The sequence below is a fragment of the Phoenix dactylifera genome, unplaced genomic scaffold, assembly GCF_009389715.1.
Source record: "Phoenix dactylifera cultivar Barhee BC4 unplaced genomic scaffold, palm_55x_up_171113_PBpolish2nd_filt_p 000959F, whole genome shotgun sequence".
In the NCBI taxonomy this organism is placed as follows: domain Eukaryota; kingdom Viridiplantae; phylum Streptophyta; class Magnoliopsida; order Arecales; family Arecaceae; genus Phoenix; species Phoenix dactylifera.
The window spans coordinates 128007-149437 of NW_024068317.1; the positions used below are offsets into that span (position 1 = coordinate 128007).

Sequence of the window (21431 nt, forward strand, 5' to 3'; positions counted from 1 at the left end):
TGTTCCACTTCCTTTTTCGGTAGAGTCGGCACAGGACCTTCTTCATGTGCTAAGAGCATCAGTGCGGAGCCCCAATTTTGTTGAGGCAGGCATTCTATTCACACACTTGGCTTACTATGTCTGGTTGGATAGAAATGCTAGACCCTTTGAAGGGAGGAGGTGGTCTTCGAGGATGGTGGTGGATCGAGCTGTGCTACAGGCAGGGGAGGTCACCGGTGCTACCGCTTTGTTCTCTTCTGAGATGGCCAGGAACATCTGGGGTACTCTCTCCACTGCTACAGCGCCCAGGTTCGCCCTTGTTTTATGGGTGCCCCCACCCCTTGGTCATCTCAAGGTGAACTTTGACGGTAGTTGGTCGATGGACGGTGGTTCTGGAGGTGTGGATTTTGTGATCAGAAACTCCCTGGGCAAGTTGATAGCCGCTGGGGGCCATCGCATGCTAGGGCTCACCGTTGTTGGGGCAGAACTGCGGGCTGCTTGAGAGGGCTTATCCTACGCGAGGAGGATCCTCGACGCCGTGCAGGTGCATCTCGAGGGGGACTCTTCTGCAGTGATCGATTAGATCCAGGGTGCGAATAAGTACGGTGATGGTCACCCGCTCATCCTAGAGATCCGGAGATTTGTTCCGGAGATGGATGATTTTCAGGCAGCACATGTGTACCAAAAGGCGAACAGAGTAGCTGACTGGATCACCTCCTACGTCATCCGGCACTCTGGAGAGTTTCTTTGGATATCTGTAGCTGACATTCCCACTTTTTTGTACTTTTTACTGTCTTTAGATTTGGCTGGATGTACTCAAGCTAGAGCTATATGAATTGCCGTTTTCACAGCAAAAAAAAAAAAAAAAAAAAAGAAGCAGCAGCAGCAGCATCCTATTCTCCCTGTATCCCATGCTGTCCTACGTCAAGGATAATGGTTGAGTTCTTGAGGATCATAAAAATATGCATCACCTGCAAAAACGGTCAATCATCCACAAACAGCATATGATTTTTTATGTACAGTTTAGGATCTGGTAGCAATGACATTAAAGAAGAGCATATGATTTTTTACGACGCTTTGCTTTCTTTCCATCCTGTGTAACATCTTAACATGATTGAACCAGCAATAGAGATGAATCACATTCAGAAGTAATTGTTATAGCTTACAGTTTTCCTTCTCTTGAGGGGGGGGGGGGGGGGGGGGGGGGGGGGGGTGCGTAACGCAGTCCACAGTCCAGTGCAAACTGCTAGAAGAGCCTTAGCAAAAAAGTTCCTATTTTCTCTGCAAAGCTTCATACGTATATCCACCAGAAAGGGTTGCTATCTTAAACCTTCAAAGATCTGTTTGGATATTTCTAAAGGATCCATGGGATTAGAAACAGTATATCAACTGTTAGAGGATAGCAGACCCAGCCCAGCCCACATAACTAAATCTCCCCAGCCCATCACTGCAGAGAGAAAAAAAGAACCTACAAAATCTTTTGTTTCCTCCCACGAGATTCCAGCTAGTGATGTGTTTGGGTTGATACGGGCCATACCCAAATGGGCTGCCCAATCATGCTGGATTACCCAAACAGGCTCTCAAAGAAAAACAACCTAAATGCAGGAATCCACATATATTGGCCAGCGAATAAATAGTTCCTTGGACTGAAATTTGACTACTCAAACATGATGATGGTATAAACAGCAGATAACACGATAGGGCTTCATCAAGAACCACACATCATCTGTCGGTTTATCTTCCATCATCAGAATGCTGTAAGCCTCAGAGTTGAAGCACTTGACAGTGAACAATGTGGCTCTTCAACCCACTACGACCTGCAATGCTTGACCATAAATTTGCCACAAAAGTCTTTAAATGGCCTTTCCCAGCAACAGTCTCCCACAAATGAGCACTGATAGTCTCTATGTTCTTTCCTGGATTTGATACGTCGATGACAGTGATGCTCATGTTGTTGTGGATGATGCAGAGCTTACCATTGAGAGATACAAAAGCTGCAGCCTCAAAGGCACGAGAGTTGCCTAGATGATGTTTGCTATCCATGAACTTGTTCCACGAATCTGTAGCCCCATCATAGACTCTAAGCTTGCATCCATCCCTGCAATCCGAGGCATAAAGCCTCCCATTGAATGAAATGCTTGGGTTTCGCCATCCTGTAACCATTCCATCATTAACCGGGGACCACGTATTTGTTGTGGGTACATATACTTCACTTACAACCTGACGGTGAGAATCAAGCCCTTTCAGGAACCAATTTCCATCAAAAACAACCCCAATAAGTGGTACCATTCCAGTGTTCATTTCACCAATGAAGGTCCATCTGTTCTTGTTAGGATCATATACCTCAGCTGAACGCAAGTTTCTGTGGATCCCTTCACATTCTCCGCCAGCAACATAGAGGCAATTATTTATGACACACGAACCAAAAAAATGGCGTTTTCGTAGCATATCTGGAGCTCGATTCCATTTGTTTGTTCGGGCATTATAGAAGACAACACGCCTCATAGAGCCCCTCAGTTGATCTTTACCTCCAAATAAGTAAAGGTAGCAGCCGCTTAGAACAGCACAACCAAAGCCAAGTGCTTCAGAATACTCTGCAGGAACAGGGGGAAGTGGCTTCCAGAGCTGATAGATGGGATCAAAAGCATGCCAAGATATTTTCCCATCACGGTCTCTCTTAATCACATAAACCCATTCCTCTACCATCCCAAGCTTTTTCCTAAGGGAGTAAAAGTAGTTTCCAGACAAAAGGCGGTTCCATCTTTTACAAACTAATCGAAGGTTTGGGTGCTCAGCTCGAGGAACACGGATCAGACAAGCAATAGCAAGATCATCAGGAAGACCAGGCAAGAGTGGTGCCTGGTTTCTGCAACGTTCCCTGCGTGAATTCCTCATCCTGGGCCCATTAGGTTTAATATCAGGTTGGAGACATAGCTTCGTTCCAGGAACAAATTTTCTAGCTCCTACAACAGTTTTCAAGCCTGCATCTACTCGACAATAACAGGACACGGAATCAACCTGCAATATGAATGGAATCAGTGCATAATTAATGGAAGAAAAGTGGATGAATATTAAAAGTGTTTCCGAGCATTTTTTTGCTATGACAACACAGATTATGCAGTGAAATACTACAAAATTTTAATACAATTGTAAATGAGAGCTGGTAAAGAAAACATGATAAAATATTTATCCTTTAAGGCGGCAATAAATGCAGAATTCCAATATTTCCAAACAAAAACTTCATCGCAAGTAATTTATCAGCAAGCTCTTAGCACTTGTTTGTATTTTAGTGTGTGCAGTTATACTTATTTTTAGAGGAAAACAAAGTCTTCATAGAAAAACTCATTGAACTATGATATGGCACACATAATTCATTTCAATTTTGCCAGGTGCTCTCCGGCATCACCAGTGCTACCTGAAAGCTCAGATAAGACAAGGTGAAGGTTTTGCTATTAAAGCAGAAGAGAGATTATACAGCTTTGCATGATTGGCTACACATTGCGGGTTGATTCATTTAAACTTCTAATTCTTAAATGGCAGGCGCACCAAAGGGATGGCTCAGGCTTATCATCTGTGACTAAAATGCCTCTGGATTAACTATGCTCCAACAATCACCATTATCAGGAGGTTCGACTTCATGCATCCATATTTTATATCTAATCTATCAAGCTATTGAAGGCAATGAAGGGTAAAAGATGTCCCAATCTCATTATACTTTTACAATGTTCATGCACGAGTTTTTGTATGTTGAATAGTAATTTGCTTTATATTAATGAGATGGTGAGATGGCATTGACCGAAGAAAATCGGAACTTTATGGCATTTGAAGAACATTGAAACTTTATAGATCATCAAAGAAAAGTAAAGTAAGCATGAACACAACCAAAATATACTTTTTGAATTGTAGGACTTGATTGTCTTCCATGCTGAACATGATTCCAGGGTTAGAATTACAAGATTTATTCTACAATTGCTCTTATAAGGACAACTGAATCTAACTTCAGAATTTGTACACTCTGCATTGCAACTTCAAATTCTGTTCAGCAATACCCAATTTGGTAGGACTACAAGTCAAAGGAGGATCCATATAGCAAAAGAATCAAGGAAATAAGCTCATGTTATGTTTGTTCATATAATAAGTTCTTCCATTTTCCTCAACTTTTTCACTTAATATATTATAAATTCGTCTATGGTCTTTGTAGGCCATGCTTTTCTAATTTTTACAATTCATGTGGTTTTCAGAAATTTTATCAGATTTTTTTATAACCATTTGTTTGCTACACTATTTTATATGAAGATCCATTACAAAAAATTGGCAGAGGCAAAGGATAGAGCCTGTTGATATGACAGCTGAAATGGTGAGGAAAGTCAGGGAGGGGCAAGCAGGGAGAAAGAACAAAACATAAAAATGTCTAATATCAATTCTGAAGAAGGAACAAACTTCTGTCCTAATCAGGTAAAGGTACAGAATGAGAAATTCCAAGAGAAGGTTCGAGTTCTTAGATGGAGGCATGATGATCTCATAAACAGACAGCACAGAGTGCAAACAGTAACAGATGTATCAGATCTGAACAAGGAACAAAATATGGCATAGTAAGCCTCTCGGGATGAGGGATTGATTTAGGAAAATTTATGCATTGTTCAAAAGAAAGAATTAAGGTTAGTCTAAGATTTGACTTTTTAAATGCAGCAAGGTGACAGAATTTACAACTGATATAGACAAAAACCTAGTATATGCAGCTAAAATAAATTCTAGTTGAATCAGCAAGAACTATTAAATTTAGGAACATCCCCCATATATGAGAAAAGATCTTGTCCTCTTCTAATGATCTGGTGTCACACTGCAAATGTATAAGAGAAATGCCTTTTTCCTGATTTTTGCATAATTTCATCAAATTTGGCTATGACATACAGTCCAAGTCCTTTTGAACAGCCAAACTAGAGTCCTTTTTCCTCTGATAACTCATTAGAACTCCAATAGATACCTATTTGGTTCTCCACAGGGCATCTTTTTAGATATAACGAGCAGTTTTGTCAGCTTAACTTAAAAAATAAATGGATCAGTTAAAAATCACACTAAATGAAAGAACCACAAAAGCTTACCTTTGTCACACATTACAATTGGAAAGACATGGAACATCGCTAAATCAAAAAGATCTTGCGGAAAAACAATCCTTCACAATGGCTAGAAAGACTAGTTGTTAGAAGCCATAAATGGCCATAACTGAAACATCAGTAGCTACATCAAAGGCATAAAAGAATAATGTGGAGTGATTGATTAAAACCCCATTTGATTTTGATGAGCTCAAAGCATTTGAGTATATCTTGTGATTACTAATGAATTCAATTGAGTGTTTCAGTGAAAATCCTGTCCAAGTGTATCTAGATTTGGTTCATAGTATTTTGGATAAGTTAAGAAGTCTGCTGAACCAAAGTCTGAAACTCGAGTCGACTCTCGAGTATCACGAGTCGACTCCAAGCGTATCAAGTTCACTGGCACGAGCTCGAGTCGACTCCAGATCAGTACGAGTCGACTCCGACTGAGAACAAACAGAAGGACAGAAAGCTTCATCTCAGAACCTGTCAACGAGTCGACTCCTGAAGTGCGCGAGTCGACTCCAATGTTCACCGAGTCGACTCCAGGAAAGTAAGAGTCGACTCCAAGCAGTCAGGCAGAAAAGTCAGAGAACGATTTTCGGACTCTGAGATTCGAGTCGACTCCCGCAATACGCGAGTCGACTCCGAGACTGAGCGACCATCGACAGACAGAAAACCATGTTACTGCCTCTGAGATTCGAGTCGACTCACAGACAGCTCGAGTCGACTCCGAGACAAGCTTCACGTCAAAAGGCAGAAGACCAACTTTCGGAAACTGAGAGCCGAGTCGACTCCAAGGAAGTTCGAGTCGACTCCAAGACTGGATGAGCCAAAAGACAGAGAATCGGGAGTTCGGGCTCTGAGATTCGAGTCGACTCCCAGGACAGTCGAGTCGACTCGAGTGAACAAAATTCAAAATTGGATCCACGGACTTCAGTGGATGAGCCGACTCCAAAATTGCCAGGTCAGCTCCAGAAGTTGGCGAGTCGACTCCAGGTCAAGACGAGTCGACTCCCAGTCAAATTTGGAACAGTTGTCGAGTCGACTCCGGAAAAGCGTGAGTCGACTCCTGCTACAGCCGAGTCGACTCCTGATCGCGCGAGTCAACTCCAACCCACCAACGGTCATATTGTCAGGCTGCGCAGAGTGTGCAGAACGGCCAGAAAAAACAGAGTAACGGCTAGTTTCCGTGGGGGTTGGCTTAAATAGCCACAGAGGACTGTAGCAAGGCAGAGAACAGATATTCCACTCCAAGCATTCAAGTTTTCAAGCTCTCCAAGTGCTTTTAAACGAAAAAGGGGAGATCTGCATTTACTGCTCCAACAACTTCTTCCCAACAATCAAAGCTTCCTCCTCCTGCATTCAAGTCGACCACTCTTTCAAAAGGAGACCGGAGTTCCAGAAGCATACCTCTTCACCAGCTTAAAAGCGTTTGAGGGCTTCTAACTCCTTTATGATTATATTGTTTTAAATCTGCTTTTTGAGAAGCTATTTTCTGTTTTCTTCTATCTCTTGTATTTACTTGATTCAATCGGGGGATTGAATCAAGGGGTTTAAGGTTGGTTGGTGAGCCAAGTTAAAACCAACGTGTGTAAGGGTTTGATTGTGAGCCCGGGAAAACAATCGGGGTTGGTTCTAGTCGGTGAGCCTGGGAAAACCGACCGAGTTCGTTGTGAGCTCGTAACAACAAGTTTGGTTGTGAGCTTGCAAAACAACCGGCTGTAATCCAAGGGGGTTATAGTGAAATTCCCAAGTGAGACTTGGGAAGTGGACGTAGGAGCAAGGGTTAGCTCCGAACCACTATAAAACTTTGTGTTTGTATTGCATTGTCTCTCATCTTCTTCCCCGCACACTACTCACAGCACTTAGCTTTAATTAAATAACTTGTTGTAGTTTTTAATTAACCACCCACAAAGTTTAAATTAGCCAAATTATTTTAAAACCCAATTCACCCCCCCTCTTGGGTTGTCTATCTGGGCAACAAGTGGTATCAGAGCCAAAAACTCTTCCACTCAAGAGTTAAAAGATCAAAATGACAACCCCATTTGGATCTTCTCACATTGAGGGTCAGTCCACCCAAAGACCCCCTTTCTTCAATGGATCTGACTACTCATACTGGAAGGCTAGGATGAGAATATTCATCCAAGCCCAAGACTATGAGATGTGGTCCATTGTAGTAAATGGGCCATACATCCCATCCATTTACGTAGATGGTGTTAAGGTACCTAAACTAGAAATGGACTGGGATGAACATGACATGAGGAAGGCACAATTAAACTCTAAAGCAATGAATGTCTTCTATTGTGCCTTAGACCGTAATGAATTCAATAGGATTTCAACTTGTAATTCAGCAAAAGAAATTTGGGACAGACTTGAAGTGACCCATGAGGGCACGAATCAAGTCAAAGAATCCAAAATAAACATCTTGGTTCATAAATATGAACTATTTAAAATAGATTCAAATGAAACAATCACATCCATGTTCACTAGGTTTACTGATATTGTCAATGGTCTAAAAAGCCTTGGCAAGAACTATACTAACAGTGAGCTTGTCAGGAAAATCCTTCGGTGTCTACCAAGGTCGTGGGAAGCTAAAGTGACAGCAATCCAAGAAGCCAAGGACTTGAACAAGCTACCACTTGAGGAGCTTCTTGGATCCCTCATGACGCACGAGCTTACCATGAAACAACACAACGAGGAAGAGTCCTCCCATAAGAAAAAGGTAATAGCCCTTAAATCTACTTCTTCTAACAAGGACTTGTCTTGCAGCAGCAGCAGTGAAGAAGAAGAAGATGAGGAAGATGGTGGTGAGGCTCTTCTTGTGCGTAAGTTCAAGAAATTCATCAACCACAAGAAGTCCTATCATCAAAGGAGAGGCCCCTCAAATTCCTACCGCAAAGACAAAGGTAAGGAAAGGAAAAATGAGGGGATTGGTTGTTACGAGTGCAAGAAGCCGGGTCACATAAGAGCGGAGTGACCCTTACTGAAGAAGGGGAGTAAGTACAAGAAGAAAAAGGCACTTGTCACTACCCTATCGGACTCCGACTCATCATCCTCCTCATCAGATGATGAACAAGAAGAGAAGGCCAATTTCTGTTTCATGGCCAACGAAAACGAGGTAACTTCCGACACGCATCCTGATTTTTCTTTTGATGAACTTTATGATGCATTTAATGAATTAATGATAGAATATAAGGCTATAAATCTTAAGAATAAAGAACTGAAAATAACTAATCAATCATACCTACATAAATACGATAAATTAGTTAAGGATAAGGATTTAATCACCAAAGAAAATATAGAACTTAAAACAAGCAACCAACTTTTAACTCAAAAGACCAACACCTTAACTAAAGAAAATGAAAAACTAACTAAGGAATTTTCAGAACTTAAAAAATATAAACAAACCTTAGATAAGGATCTTACTAAAGAACTTAATGATCTAAAAGCCGAAAATCAAACACTAACTAAAGAACTTAACAAATACAAACCCTTAGTTGAAAGATTTACCTATAGTTCTGAAAAATTAAACATGATACTAAATAGTCAACGTGCAGTGTTTAATAAAGCCGGTTTAGGATATAAACCAAGGAATAAGCAAAAATTTCTTAGTAACTTCTTTGTTAAAGCTGGGGAAACAAAAACTAAGAAAATAACCTGCTTTTGTTGTGGTACAGTAGGCCATAAAACAAATGTATGTAATTTTTGGAAAAGTAAAACTAAAAGAAAAATTAAAAGGGTATGGGTTCCAAAAGGAACCAACTTGACTAACCATGAAGGACCCAATAAAACTTGGGTACCTAAGATGACATGATTTGCTTGTGTAGGAGTGTCTTGCAGCCAAGGTCAACAAAAATTGCTGGTATTTGGATAGTGGCTGCTCAAGGCACATGACGGGTGATAAAGACCAATTTTTCACCCTTGAAGCTAAGAAGGGAGGTGCTGTGACGTTTGGAGACAACAACCAAGGTCACATCATTGGTATTGGTAAAGTTCAAATCACCCCTTCTACTTTTATAGATAATGTTAGATATGTTGATGGTCTTAAGCATAACTTGTTAAGCATCAGTCAATTATGTGATAAAGGATATGATGTTATGTTTAAACCATCACTATGTATTATAACAAATCCTAATGATAATAGCTTAGTTTTTAAAGGGATTAGACGTGGAAATGTATATGTTGTAGACCTAGAAGATCTTGCAAAACATAACCAATGTCTAGTTGTAAATGAAACTAAAGATAATGATGCTAGTTGGTTATGGCACCGTAAGTTAGGTCATGCAAGCATGGACACAATAACTAAATTAGTTAAAAGAGACTCCGTGATAGGTTTGCCAAAATTAAAATTTGAAAAGAACAAAATATGTGAAGCATGTCAATTTGGCAAACAATCTAGGAACTCTTTTAAATCCATAAAATGTGTCTCTACCTCTAGGCCTCTAGAATTATTACACATGGACCTATTTGGTCCAACTAGAACAACAAGTCTAGGTGGAAATAAATATGGTCTTGTTATAGTAGATGATTACTCTAGGTACACATGGGTCATGTTCCTAGCACATAAGGATCAAGCATTTTCTATGTTTAAAAAGTTCCATAAGGGAGTAACAAATGCTAGAGAGTCTTCAGTCATAGCCATTAGAAGTGACCATGGTACCGAATTCGAAAATCAATTATTTGACGAATTTTGTAGTAAAAAGGGGATAACCCATAATTTTTCTGCACCTAGGACACCACAACAAAATGGAGTTGTGGAAAGGAAAAATAGAACTCTAGAGGAAATGGCTAGAACGATGTTATGTGAAAGTAACCTCCCTAAGTACTTTTGGGGAGAAGCCATTAATACTTCCTGCCATATATTAAATAGAGTTTTATTAAGACCCATTATAAAGAAAACACCATATGAACTGTGGAAAAAACAGAAAACCAAAGGTTAATTATCTTCATGTTTTTGGATGTAGGTGTTTTGTGCATAATAATGGGAAAGACAATCTAGGGAAATTTGACCCTAAATCTGATGAAGGAATATTCTTAGGTTATTCTACAACTAGTAAAGCCTATAGAGTATTTAATAAAAGAACCTTAGTCATAGAAGAATCTATACATGTAGTATTTGATGACTCTAGTGACATCTCCTCTAGTAAGAAAGTTAATTTTGATGATGATGTTGAAATACTTGAGGAAAAGATAGATGAGATGGGATTACAAGATGATAATCAAAAGTTGATTGAAGGAGAATCATCAAGCCAAGAGGCTATTGTGGATCATGGGCTAACAAAAGCTTGGAGGTATGCTCACGGACATCCTAAGGAACTCATTCTAGATGATCCATCTCAACCGGTTAGGACTAGAGCTTCACTAAGAAATCTAAATAGCCATCTAGCTTTTGTTTCACACTTTGAGCCCAAACATATAGAAGAAGCCGAAAATGATGTAAATTGAATAAATGCAATGCAAGAAGAACTAAACCAATTTACTAGAAACAAAGTGTGGGATCTAGTAGAGAGGCCTTCTGAATATCCAATTATAGGTACAAAATGGATATATAAAAATAAGCTAGATGAAAATTGAATTGTTATAAGGAATAAGGCTAGACTAGTGGCAAAGGGTTATAATCAAGAAGAAGGCATAGATTTTGATGAAACCTTTGCTCCCGTAGCTAGACTTGAGGCTATTAGACTATTATTAGCATATGCATGCTCTAAGGATTTCAAACTATTTCAAATGGATGTAAAAAGTGCATTTTTAAATGGGTATATAAATGAGGAAGTGTATGTAGAACAACCTCCTGGTTTTGAAAATCATCAATACCCTAATCATGTGTATAAACTGAACAAAGCACTTTATGGACTAAAACAAGCACCTAGAGCATGGTATGAGAGACTTAGTAAATTCCTATTAGAACATGAATTCTCTAGGGGAAATGTAGATACAACATTATTTCTGAAAAAGAAAAATAAGGATATGTTATTAGTACAGATTTATGTTGATGATATCATTTTCGGTGCTACTAACAATCGCCTCTGCGAGGAATTTGCTGATTTGATGCAGAGTGAGTTTGAGATGAGCATGATGGGAGAGCTGAACTACTTCCTCGGGCTTCAAATCAAACAATCTGAAGGAGGCATCTTCATCAATCAAGCAAAATATATCAAGGAGATGCTCAAGAAGTTTGATATGGAGGGAAACAAGTCAATCAGCACCCCCATGAGCTCATCATGCAAGTTAGACCAAGATGAATCAGGTAAATCTGTAGATCAAAAACTTTATAGAGGTATGATAGGTTTTTTACTGTATCTTACTGCAAGTAGGCCTGATATTATGTTTAGTGTGTGCATGTGTGCTAGATATCAGGCTAATCCTAAAGAATCACACCCAGCTGCAGTTAAGAGAATCTTTAAATACTTAATTGGAACTAAGAACATAGGGCTGTGGTACTCTAAAGAATCTAGCCTAAACTTAATAGGGTACACAGATTCAGACTTCGCTGGATGTAAGCTTGATAGAAAAAGTACCAGCGGGTCCTGTCAATTTCTAGGAGAAAACCTAATCTCATGGTTTAGCAAGAAACAAAACTCGGTTGCATTATCCACTGCAGAAGCTGAATATGTTGCAGCCGGGAGTTGTTGTGCTCAAATCTTATGGATTAAACAACAATTAGCAGATTATGGCATTAAACAAGATAAAATCCCCATTAATTGTGATAATACAAGTGTCATAAATCTAACTAAAAATCCAATTCAACATTCAAGAACTAAACACATTGAGATAAGACATCACTTCATAAGAGATCATGTATTGAATGGTGATGTGTCACTCCAATTTGTTTGTACTGATAATCAATTAGCAGATATTTTTACAAAACCCCTAAGTGAAGAGAGGTTTAGTGTGCTTAGGAGGGGATTAGGAGTGATTGATCCATCCTAGTGGGTTTTTCACTAGATTAATTGATTTTGATGATTAGAATGAGGTTAAAATAGAGTTTCTATGCAGTGATCATCAAATCAGTCCTTAATTAGGTGATTTTCCCTCATTTGGCACGATTATGGCATGGTTTTTAGGCGCGTGCCAAGATTAGAGACGACTCGAGTAAGTTTCAGAGCCGGCTCCTGAGGGGGAGTCGACTCGCGCATTTGCGGGAGTCGACTCGCAAAGTTGGCAGCTGAGGGGAAGTCGACTCGCACACTGTCGGGAGTCGACTCGCGCATATTCTGGAGTCGACTCGAGGTCGAGTCGACTCGCGACTCAGGAGAGTCGACTCGCAGTCGGGATCCGACTTTTTAACCCTAGGTTTGTCGTTTCGCAAACACTTTTCCTCAAGCCGCCACTGTTCACAAAGCCCTAGAGCCGACTCCTAGGTCATCCCCGATCGTCTCCAAGCCCTTTTTCCGTCGATTTTTCGCCGGACATTGAGTTTCCGTCCGTTCCTAGGTCATTTTCGGTCCGTCCCGAGCTTCCTCTGTCGGTCCTTCACCGTCCTCTAGGTATTTTTCTTCCCGTTTAGGTCAAGATGCCTCGTAAGACCGTCGTTAGGAAGAGGTCCCGTCCCGAGGCCGGTCCCGAGCGGCGCTCCAAGGCGCGGCACGATCCCGCGAGGGAACCACCTCCGGATCGTTCCCGCCTAGGGTGATTCTCGTTAGGCCGTTGGCCGGAAAGGCCGTCACCTCCGGGAGGTTTGTCGATTTCGACTATCTCTCCCGGGAGGGGTTCACCATAGGCGATAGGCTTAGAGCCCAGGGCCTAGAGTACTTCCTCACCTTGGACCTTCCCACCTATCCTGGCCTAGTTCAAGAGTTCTACAGTACCGTCCATCGGGGAGATGGAGGTATCGAGGGCACGGTAGTAGGTGTCCCGTTGCGTGTCACAGAGGACCTCATTGCCCATATCCTTCACCTTCCATTAGTAGGGGTGGCTCCCGCACACCCTGAGGATAGAGTTGCGGCCCTTACGGTCGTCTTAGGGCATCCACCTCAGTCCCCCCTAGATGAGGTATCTGCTAGCTCACTTCCTATTGAAGTGAGAATCCTTTTGAGCATTCTGTCCAGGTCCATCTTCCCTAAGACAGGGATATTTGATTTTGTGAATGAGAGGGACTTAGCTATTATGTCTTATATCCTTCAGGACACCCCGATCAACTTCCCAAAGCTCATTTATAGGTATATGTGTGAGCCCCTAGATAGACCTAGGCTCTCACTCCCATACGGGATGTTATTCACTCTTCTTTTTAGGCAGTACGAGATTCCCATTCCTGAGAGGGAACCCTCTCGTGCCTTGCGATGGACTGATCGCTTATGTACGGGGACTATGCACAGGATGGGGTTTCGGAAGAGAGAAGGGATCTGGGTTAGGAAGTCCACTCTCACTGCTCAGACCACCAGACCATCACCCAGTCCTGAGCCAGATTCAGACTACCCAGACCTTTCAGACCATCCAGACCTCCCATCCACTCCTCCTGCTCCTACCACCTCCGCCGGACCTTCCTCCTCGGCACCACCCTCTATGGCGGTCCGGATTGATCCTGAGCAGCTCCGGGAGCTGCGACAGGAGATAGTCAGAGAGGTGAGGGATGAGCTGCTTCGGGAGCTCCGAGGTGCGGTGCCTGCTCCCACTCCTGCACCCGTATCTTCTCAGTTGGTCCCTTCCTTGACAGCCGTGACTGACATGACGGCTCATGTACGGGAAGAGATCTACAATGTCCGGAGTTTGGTCCAGGCCCAGTTCCACAGCATGAGTGAGGTCACGAGCTCCACTCGACAGATGCGAGAGGAGATAGGTCGTGACATGCACACCACCACCGAGGGGGCCGAGCGCTTGGCGAATGTACTCATCGACAAGCTGGACGCACTTCAGACATCGGTGACTGGGCTTCAGGCGTCGGTGACAGAGCTCTCCACTACACATAGCAGAGCCACCACGTCTATTATCACGCAGCTCGGACATGTGACAGATGCAGTCACCCTCCTCATGGAGCAGAGCCGATTGAGAGGAGGAGCACCATCCTCGAGAGGAGGTGCTACATCCTCCAGAGGAGGAGATGCATCCTTGAGAGGGGGAGCTTCATCCTCGAGGAGGACATAGATGTGTTTGAGTTTTGTTTTGTATTGTTTTACTTTACTTATTGTATGCTCAAATATACTTCAATTCATATCAATACAATGAGTAGACATCTTATCTTCAATTATGTGCCATTTGTTGATTGGTTGTGCCATTGATTGTGGTTGATTACCTCCTTTTTGGTATGATGACAAAAAGGGGGAGAAATATGTATAAAATGTGTAAAAGGGGAGAAATATGAAAAAATATGTAAAAGAAATCAATGGAAATAAATAAAAAGATAAACTCTTAAAAACACACTCAAATTTGTTCTAAGTGGATTCGGTACCTCGAGGCTCATTATCTCTCTTTTGGGGCTCCTAATGGAGTAATCTCCAGAATCTATTCAAGGGATATTCGGAGATTAGCTGAATCCTACTCAAGAACAAATTGACAGATTTTCCCTCTAAAAACAAAAAATTCAGTTCAAAAACTTCAAAGCATTAAAAGAAAATTCAGAGAATCAAAACATAGTTGAATGCATATGTTGAGGGGGAGAATCTGAATTTTAATCAAGCTAAATCATTAATGACATATAAGCCAAACAATTGATTGCATACTATGAAGGCTTATATAATTCCAAATGAAAGGGGGAGCTTTAACTCCGAAATTTGCTGTTTCACTCCTTTCAAACTTGGATAAATTAAATTATCAGACATTTGAATTCATTTATGGATTTTATTTCATTATTTATTGAGCAAGTCATTTTACATATACTCAAAGTTTTGTCATCATCAAAAAGGGGGAGATTGTGGAGTGATTGATTAAAACCCCATTTGATTTTGATGAGCTCAAAGCATTTGAGTATATCTTGTGATTACTAATGAATTCAATTGAGTGTTTCAGTGAAAATCCTGTCCAAGTGTATCTAGATTTGGTTCATAGTATTTTGGATAAGTTAAGAAGTCTGCTGAACCAAAGTCTGAGACTCGAGTCGACTCCCGAGTATCACGAGTCGACTCCAAGCGTATCAAGTTCACTGGCACGAGCTCGAGTCGACTCCAGATCAGTACGAGTCGACTCCGACTGAGAACAAACAGAAGGACAGAAAGCTTCATCTCAGAACCTGTCAACGAGTCGACTCCTGAAGTGCGCGAGTCGACTCCAATGTTCACCGAGTCGACTCCAGGAAAGTAAGAGTCGACTCCAAGCAGTCACAGGCAGAAAAGTCAGAGAACGATTTTCGGACTCTGAGATTCGAGTCGACTCCCGCAATACGCGAGTCGACTCCGAGACTGAGCGACCATCGACAGACAGAAAACCATGTTACTGCCTCTGAGATTCGAGTCGACTCACAGACAGCTCGAGTCGACTCCGAGACAAGCTTCACGTCAAAAGGCAGAAGACCAACTTTCGGAAACTGAGAGCCGAGTCGACTCCAAGACTGGATGAGCCAAAAGACAGAGAATCGGGAGTTCGGGCTCTGAGATTCGAGTCGACTCCCAGGACAGTCGAGTCGACTCGAGTGGACAAAATTCAAAATTGGATCCACGGACTTCAGTGGATGAGCCGACTCCAAAATTGCCAGGTCAGCTCCAGAAGTTGGCGAGTCGACTCCCAGGTCAAGACGAGTCGACTCCCAGTTAAGACGGCAACTTTAATTCAAATTTGGAACAGTTGCCGAGTCGACTCTGGAAAAGCGTGAGTCGACTCCTGCTACAGCCGAGTCGACTCCTGATCGCGCGAGTCGACTCCAACCCACCAACGGTTATATTGTCAGGCTGCGCAGAGTGTGTAGAACGGCCAGAAAAAGCAGAGTAACGGCTAGTTTCCGTGGGGGTTGGCTTAAATAGCCACAGAGGACTGTAGCAAGGCAGAGAACAGATATTCCACTCCAAGCATTCAAGTTTTCAAGCTCTCCAAGTGCTCTTAAACGAAAAAGGGGAGATCTACATTTACTGCTCCAACAACTTCTTTCCAACAATCAAAGCTTCCTCCTCCTGCATTCAAGTCGACCACTCTTTCAAGAGGAGACCGGAGTTCCAGAAGCCATACCTCTTCACCAGCTTAAAAGCGTTTGAGGGCTTCTAACTCCTTTATGATTATATTGTTTTAAATCTGCTTTTTGAGAAGCTATTTTCTGTTTTCTTCTATCTCTTGTATTTACTTGATTCAATCGGGGGATTGAATTAAGGGGTTTAAGGTTGGTTGGTGAGCCAAGTTAAAACCAACGTGTGTAAGGGTTTGATTGTGAGCCCGGGAAAACAATCGGGGTTGGTTCTAGTCGGTGAGCCTGGGAAAACCGACCGAGTTCGTTGTGAGCTCGTAAAACAACAAGTTTGGTTGTGAGCTTGCAAAACAACCGGCTGTAATCCAAGGGGGTTATAGTGAAATTCCCAAGTGAGACTTGGGGAGTGGACGTAGGAGCAAGGGTTAGCTCCGAACCACTATAAAACTTTGTGTTTGTATTGCATTGTCTCTCATCTTCTTCCCCGCACACTACTCACAGCACTTAGCTTTAATTAAATAACTTGTTGTAGTTTTTAATTAACCACCCACAAAGTTTAAATTAGCCAAATTATTTTAAAACCCAATTCACCCCCCCCTCTTGGGTTGTCTATCTGGGCAACAAATAACCTTCTTGTTTTCCTAAGTATGCCATGCAAAGCATTCATGGCTTCAATCTTGCATCAGCTTTATAGCACTGTGTGAATCATGTCATTAACCAAAGTATTTGCTCTATAGATTAAAATGTCAGGCAATACAAAGGATCATTACGAGCACAGGCAAAAGTAGAACACTAAAATGGACGTGTGGCAAAACTAAGATTTAGAAAGTTACTCCAGGAAGCCCTTTGAACAAACTCAGAAAAAGTTGAGGTAATTGGATGAAGCTGCCTCGACAGGATTTCAGCTAGACCAAACACTCGCCTGAGAAGAGAAGACCTAAGAAAACTTGGTTGGAAGTAATTAAAATGGATATATGAGTAGAAAAGGGCATCAGGAAGGACTAGGTGACTTGCATCCAAGAGTTGCAGCAAACTCATGTCTAATCATTTTAAAAATCCATAGGTAAAATTGTTAACAATGCAAGTGAATCTACAGAGCATTCAAAAACAAAGAAAAATTTTACAAACTGAGAAATAATCAAGTTCTCTCTTTTACTCTATACCTAAGTTTACACTCAAAAAAGAATATACTTATGTTATTATTATAGAATATCATTTGTATACGTCCTTTAATAACGTTCGACTAATCTAACAAAGCCTGACTCACTGAAACATGCTATGGTCTGAGTCTTACAACTTCATTCATGCAAATTGAAAATTAAAAAAAAAAAAAAGGAATGGACAATGGATCCAAAAAATTCATGCATATTACTTAATAGAACAAACTATGCAATATATATTCTTTGATCTCCCTTTATCAAAATAATTATTGTGGTATGATTATGCAAACTCAGATCTTCAATGGAAAGTCATGCTATTCAACTGATGATACTTTACAAAAACTTCTTTCTCATACTCCTTTTATCATAATACCAAAAAACTCTTGACTCAATAACTAGGGTGTATCTATTTTCTATTATCAGCCACTATATTAGTAAATGATCAATCAAACGACTGAGACCAACATCTTATAAAGAGTAGCAGGCAAATATTTTCACCAAAAGTTGGTAAATGTACAAAATCCTCATGACCTAACATGATTTGATTGAACCAGGTAAAGTTCTAGTATTATTTAAACATTTCCTTAAGATTCTGCATTTATTCTTATGAGGAACATACAGTTTAAAGCAATTTAATTTTTTCTGAGAACAAATAATCTTATAGCACAGAAAAGCTTGGTAATTTTGTGCCATGGTTTTGGCTTGATTTTCCTTGAAGTTATCTATGATGTATATGCCTAAAGTATCTATACGCGATTATACCATAAGCTAGACCTTAACACATTATTTTCACAATGTAATGTGGATAAGAACATATAAAAAGTGTAGTACAGAATAAAAGGTACAGGGGCTGTCTTTCTGGACAAAAGTCCAAAACTCAGAAAGTAAGCAATGTTTCAAGTGGTATTCTAGTAATTCTAATTCTCAAAGCTTTTTGCATTTTACTGTTTATCTGGCAAAATCATAGAATATTAGGACTGGCAGAAACCATTTTGTTAAGACTGTCCGAGAAACCCCACTTTAGCTGGTGGGTTTCTTTTATATTGAGTACATGGTATTAAGCAAGAAGTTGAAGCTAATTCTACTTTTTCCTATTACCAAAGAAAAGAAGAGAGAAAAGGGAAAATACACGGTGAGACTGAAATTGATGGGCCTATACTCAAATAAGACTTTTAATATGATAAGCTAGATACAGAGAACAAGAAATGCTTCAAGAACGAGGATATTGACATTATGCCTTCCGAATTAGTCAACTATCACTCCTGAATTCTGGAGTAAATAACACAGTCTACATATGATCCCCACGCTATGATGTCTGTTGACAATGCATCAGCAAAATGTAGACATGGTTTAGCAGAATGGATATTCAGTCATATGATTTAGTTTATTGTCAAAATACACTCTTGAAAATGTGACAGCAGGGCATTAAGAGAATTACAAGCACTGCATCAGTACATACAATACATACTATGCTACTTTTTTTTCTCTATTTTTGCAAAAGATGTTAAAAGTTTCCACAAGACACTGTTAGGAATAGATATTGGTCCAGAACAAAAGCCATACATGGATAGGTACTGTAACCATTCCTGATCATTTATATATAATAGTTTAGTATGGCTTCCAATGTTGCAGGTGCTTTGCACACTACTATGATAGTTCAGAGAAGAAGCTTCTTTGGAACTCATTAAGTAGGATTACACCGAATCTCCTTCAGATGAGCAAAACTGAAACTCTCAGCAAGAACAGATGGGACATCAAGTTAAGCTTCACAACAAATACTCCTCAAATTGAAGCAAATTAGGTAAACTATTCCAAGAAAATAATGGGGACCAAAAATCTTGTGTTTACAGAAACAACAAGAGGAATAACTAGCATCTACAATCAAAGGCATAAACAGGACCACCTTCAGGACCTCAGAAAGGAAAGCTAGATGGCCGCTTTCCGGCAGAAAACTATACCGACCCGATCCATCCAGATACCACGGACGAAAACGGTGGCTCAAATTAAGTTTCAGAGTTCGCTTTGGAGTTTGATGAGGCACAGGCATTTCTTGTTCGATTCTCTCTTGATGCTCTGGTAAATTTAGTAGTAACAGCATTAATGATCAGGTGGAATACCATCATACGTTCAAGAAAACAGAGAGGAAAAAAAAGGGGAAACAAGTATAGCAAGATTCATCCTCCAAAAATCGATCCCTTCGACAGCCCTAATTGGCCTTCTAACAATGCAAGATTTTCCAAACCCTTGCTCACAAATTGCAACTGTGTTTCCAGAGACAACCCCGAGAAAAAGAAAATCAAAGCAAAAGAACAGGATCCAGATTCCGAGTTACGTCAAAAAATGCCACAAACTGCAAGCAATTAATCAGTCGGAGACTCGACTTACCAGCGGGGCCTGCAGGCGGACGCCTCTGTGCGCGCTCGGTGAAGCTTCGGCGGCCTCCATCCTCCCGCAAAGCCCACTATGCGAGTCGATCAGGAAAGAAAGGCCCAAAAGAGGGTTCAAAAACCAACGGCAGAAATGTTCCAGAGACGGCACCGCTTCTTGCCAAAACTGCAGCCGGAAACCCCGGCCTCCTCCCGCGTTGTCAAAGAAAACAACACCAGCGTCGGCTTTAATACCCAAGAGCAGACGCATCACACTCTCTTCCTCTCTCCTAGTTGCCCTTCCCAAGCTGAAATTTACAGCTGAACGGCCATTCCATTCAACCACCAACTTCAATTGCCCTAAATCTTGTTTTTTCTATGATGGGAAAAACATATACTTGTGTCTTTATTTCGTCCCAAATTTGGGAGTAAATTTTCCGCACGCGGGAGGACGGCAAGCGGCGAAAATCCTCCCTTCCACCACCCAAACAGTCTCCCCGGTATCCGGCCTTCCACTCTGGTCTACCATCTCAATTCATCTCATCAGTGTATTGATAGACGATACCTGGTCAAACCTTAAAGGTCGTAAGAGAGCAGCAGGACGTTTTCATGTGACTTACAGCAGCAAAAACATGAAATGATGACCCCAACAAAGTAAAAAATTGTTGAGAATATAAAAGAATTAGATTTTGGTGCTCAAGTGCGATGGGCACCATGTGAAATTCCCATTCTACAACGCTCTATGCAAGAATTACACCTTGCGCACCAAGACTCAGGCCCAGGAAGAAGACCCTACTCGCGGCCAGGTTTTGGAGTCCCTTTTTTAGGCAGCTCACCATTGGTCTACTTGCAAGCATTAATGAGCATGTTTTAGTATGATCAGTGTGGAGATACTGCGACAGATCGAGGGCAAACTCCAAAGGAAGGCCACAGAAGAAAGGCTCATCTTAAAAACAAACAAGGGACTAACTCATACTATAATTGATTGCTAGCTTCTAATCACACTCTAAGATGACTCAAAAGCAAACAGATATCAAAGAATGAGATAGATGTCTAAGATTAGCTGAATAACTTATCTTGCCTTTGCGACTTGAAGCATGCTTGCAATGGAATCAAATGTGACTCGTTTGAAAGAAGCAAGAATTCCCTATTTATAGATTTGACATGAAACCTCCGCATTTGAAATTTTTTAAAAAATATAATTTGAGGTTAGAAATGAATTATTTGTTGGAGCATCTAGGCTGTTCATTGAAAATACTTGCTATATTTATAAATAGTACAATTAGTAGCTGTCAATAAACTTGCACATCCTGCTAGTGTTGATGCATTGTATTGATAGGCTTTGGTTCACATTACCTCTATTTTATCCTCCAGATATGCTAAAGATGCTATGCATTTAAGAGGTGAGAAGTTTCGATAGCTAGTCTCACGAGACAGTGTGCGGACTTGGCTTCTATCTGAAACTAGGGCTATCAAATAGACAAGCCACCACTCATGCTTGCCTCAAAATCTAGCTTGCGAGCTTACCTCAAATACAAATGAACAAAGCTTGAGCTAAGATTTCAATCTTAAATGTGAATGAGTCAAACATGAGCTATGCCCACTCATGTTCATCTTGATTAAACTTGATACTAATGCATAATGTAAATATGAAAGTACTTGCATGAGAACAAATAATATAAATATCAATAAAATATGTAGCATTTAGTTAAATGCAATATATTTTTTAAATTATAGTTTTTGATAAAAATAGAAAGTATTTATTATGTTTATATACAAATATAAT

General features: G+C 40.8%; 1 protein-coding gene across 4 annotated transcripts; it reads right to left on the reverse strand.

The window, feature by feature from the left end:
- Positions 1-1090: 1090 nt before the first annotated feature.
- On the reverse strand, positions 1091-20529 carry LOC103698626 (F-box/kelch-repeat protein At1g55270-like). 4 transcript variants are annotated; one of them, XM_039121064.1, is made up of 3 exons: positions 19665-20529; positions 19192-19352; positions 1091-2997 (listed from the first exon to the last, which is right to left on the reverse strand). In XM_039121064.1, exons 2-3 carry the CDS (start codon positions 19324-19326, stop codon positions 1744-1746), a joined length of 1389 nt encoding a protein of 462 aa, XP_038976992.1. In that variant the 5' UTR covers positions 19327-19352; positions 19665-20529; the 3' UTR covers positions 1091-1743. The 4 variants fall into 4 exon arrangements, with proteins under 4 accessions (XP_038976992.1, XP_038976991.1, XP_038976990.1 ...); XM_039121063.1 differs by having other exon boundaries at positions 19183-19352; XM_039121062.1 differs by lacking the exon at positions 19192-19352 and having other exon boundaries at positions 19665-20511.
- Between the last annotated feature and the right edge of the window lie 902 nt (positions 20530-21431).

Bases quoted from the DNA above. Each gene is read 5' to 3' on its own strand.
- LOC103698626 (XM_039121062.1), bottom strand. From the start codon at position 19,916: ATGCGTCTGCTCTTGGGTATTAAAGCCGACGCTGGTGTTGTTTTCTTT. The intron at 2,998-19,664 runs GTAAGTCGAGTC...TTCATATTGCAG, and splicing joins TCCGCCTGCAGGCCCCGCTG to GTTGATTCCGTGTCCTGTTA.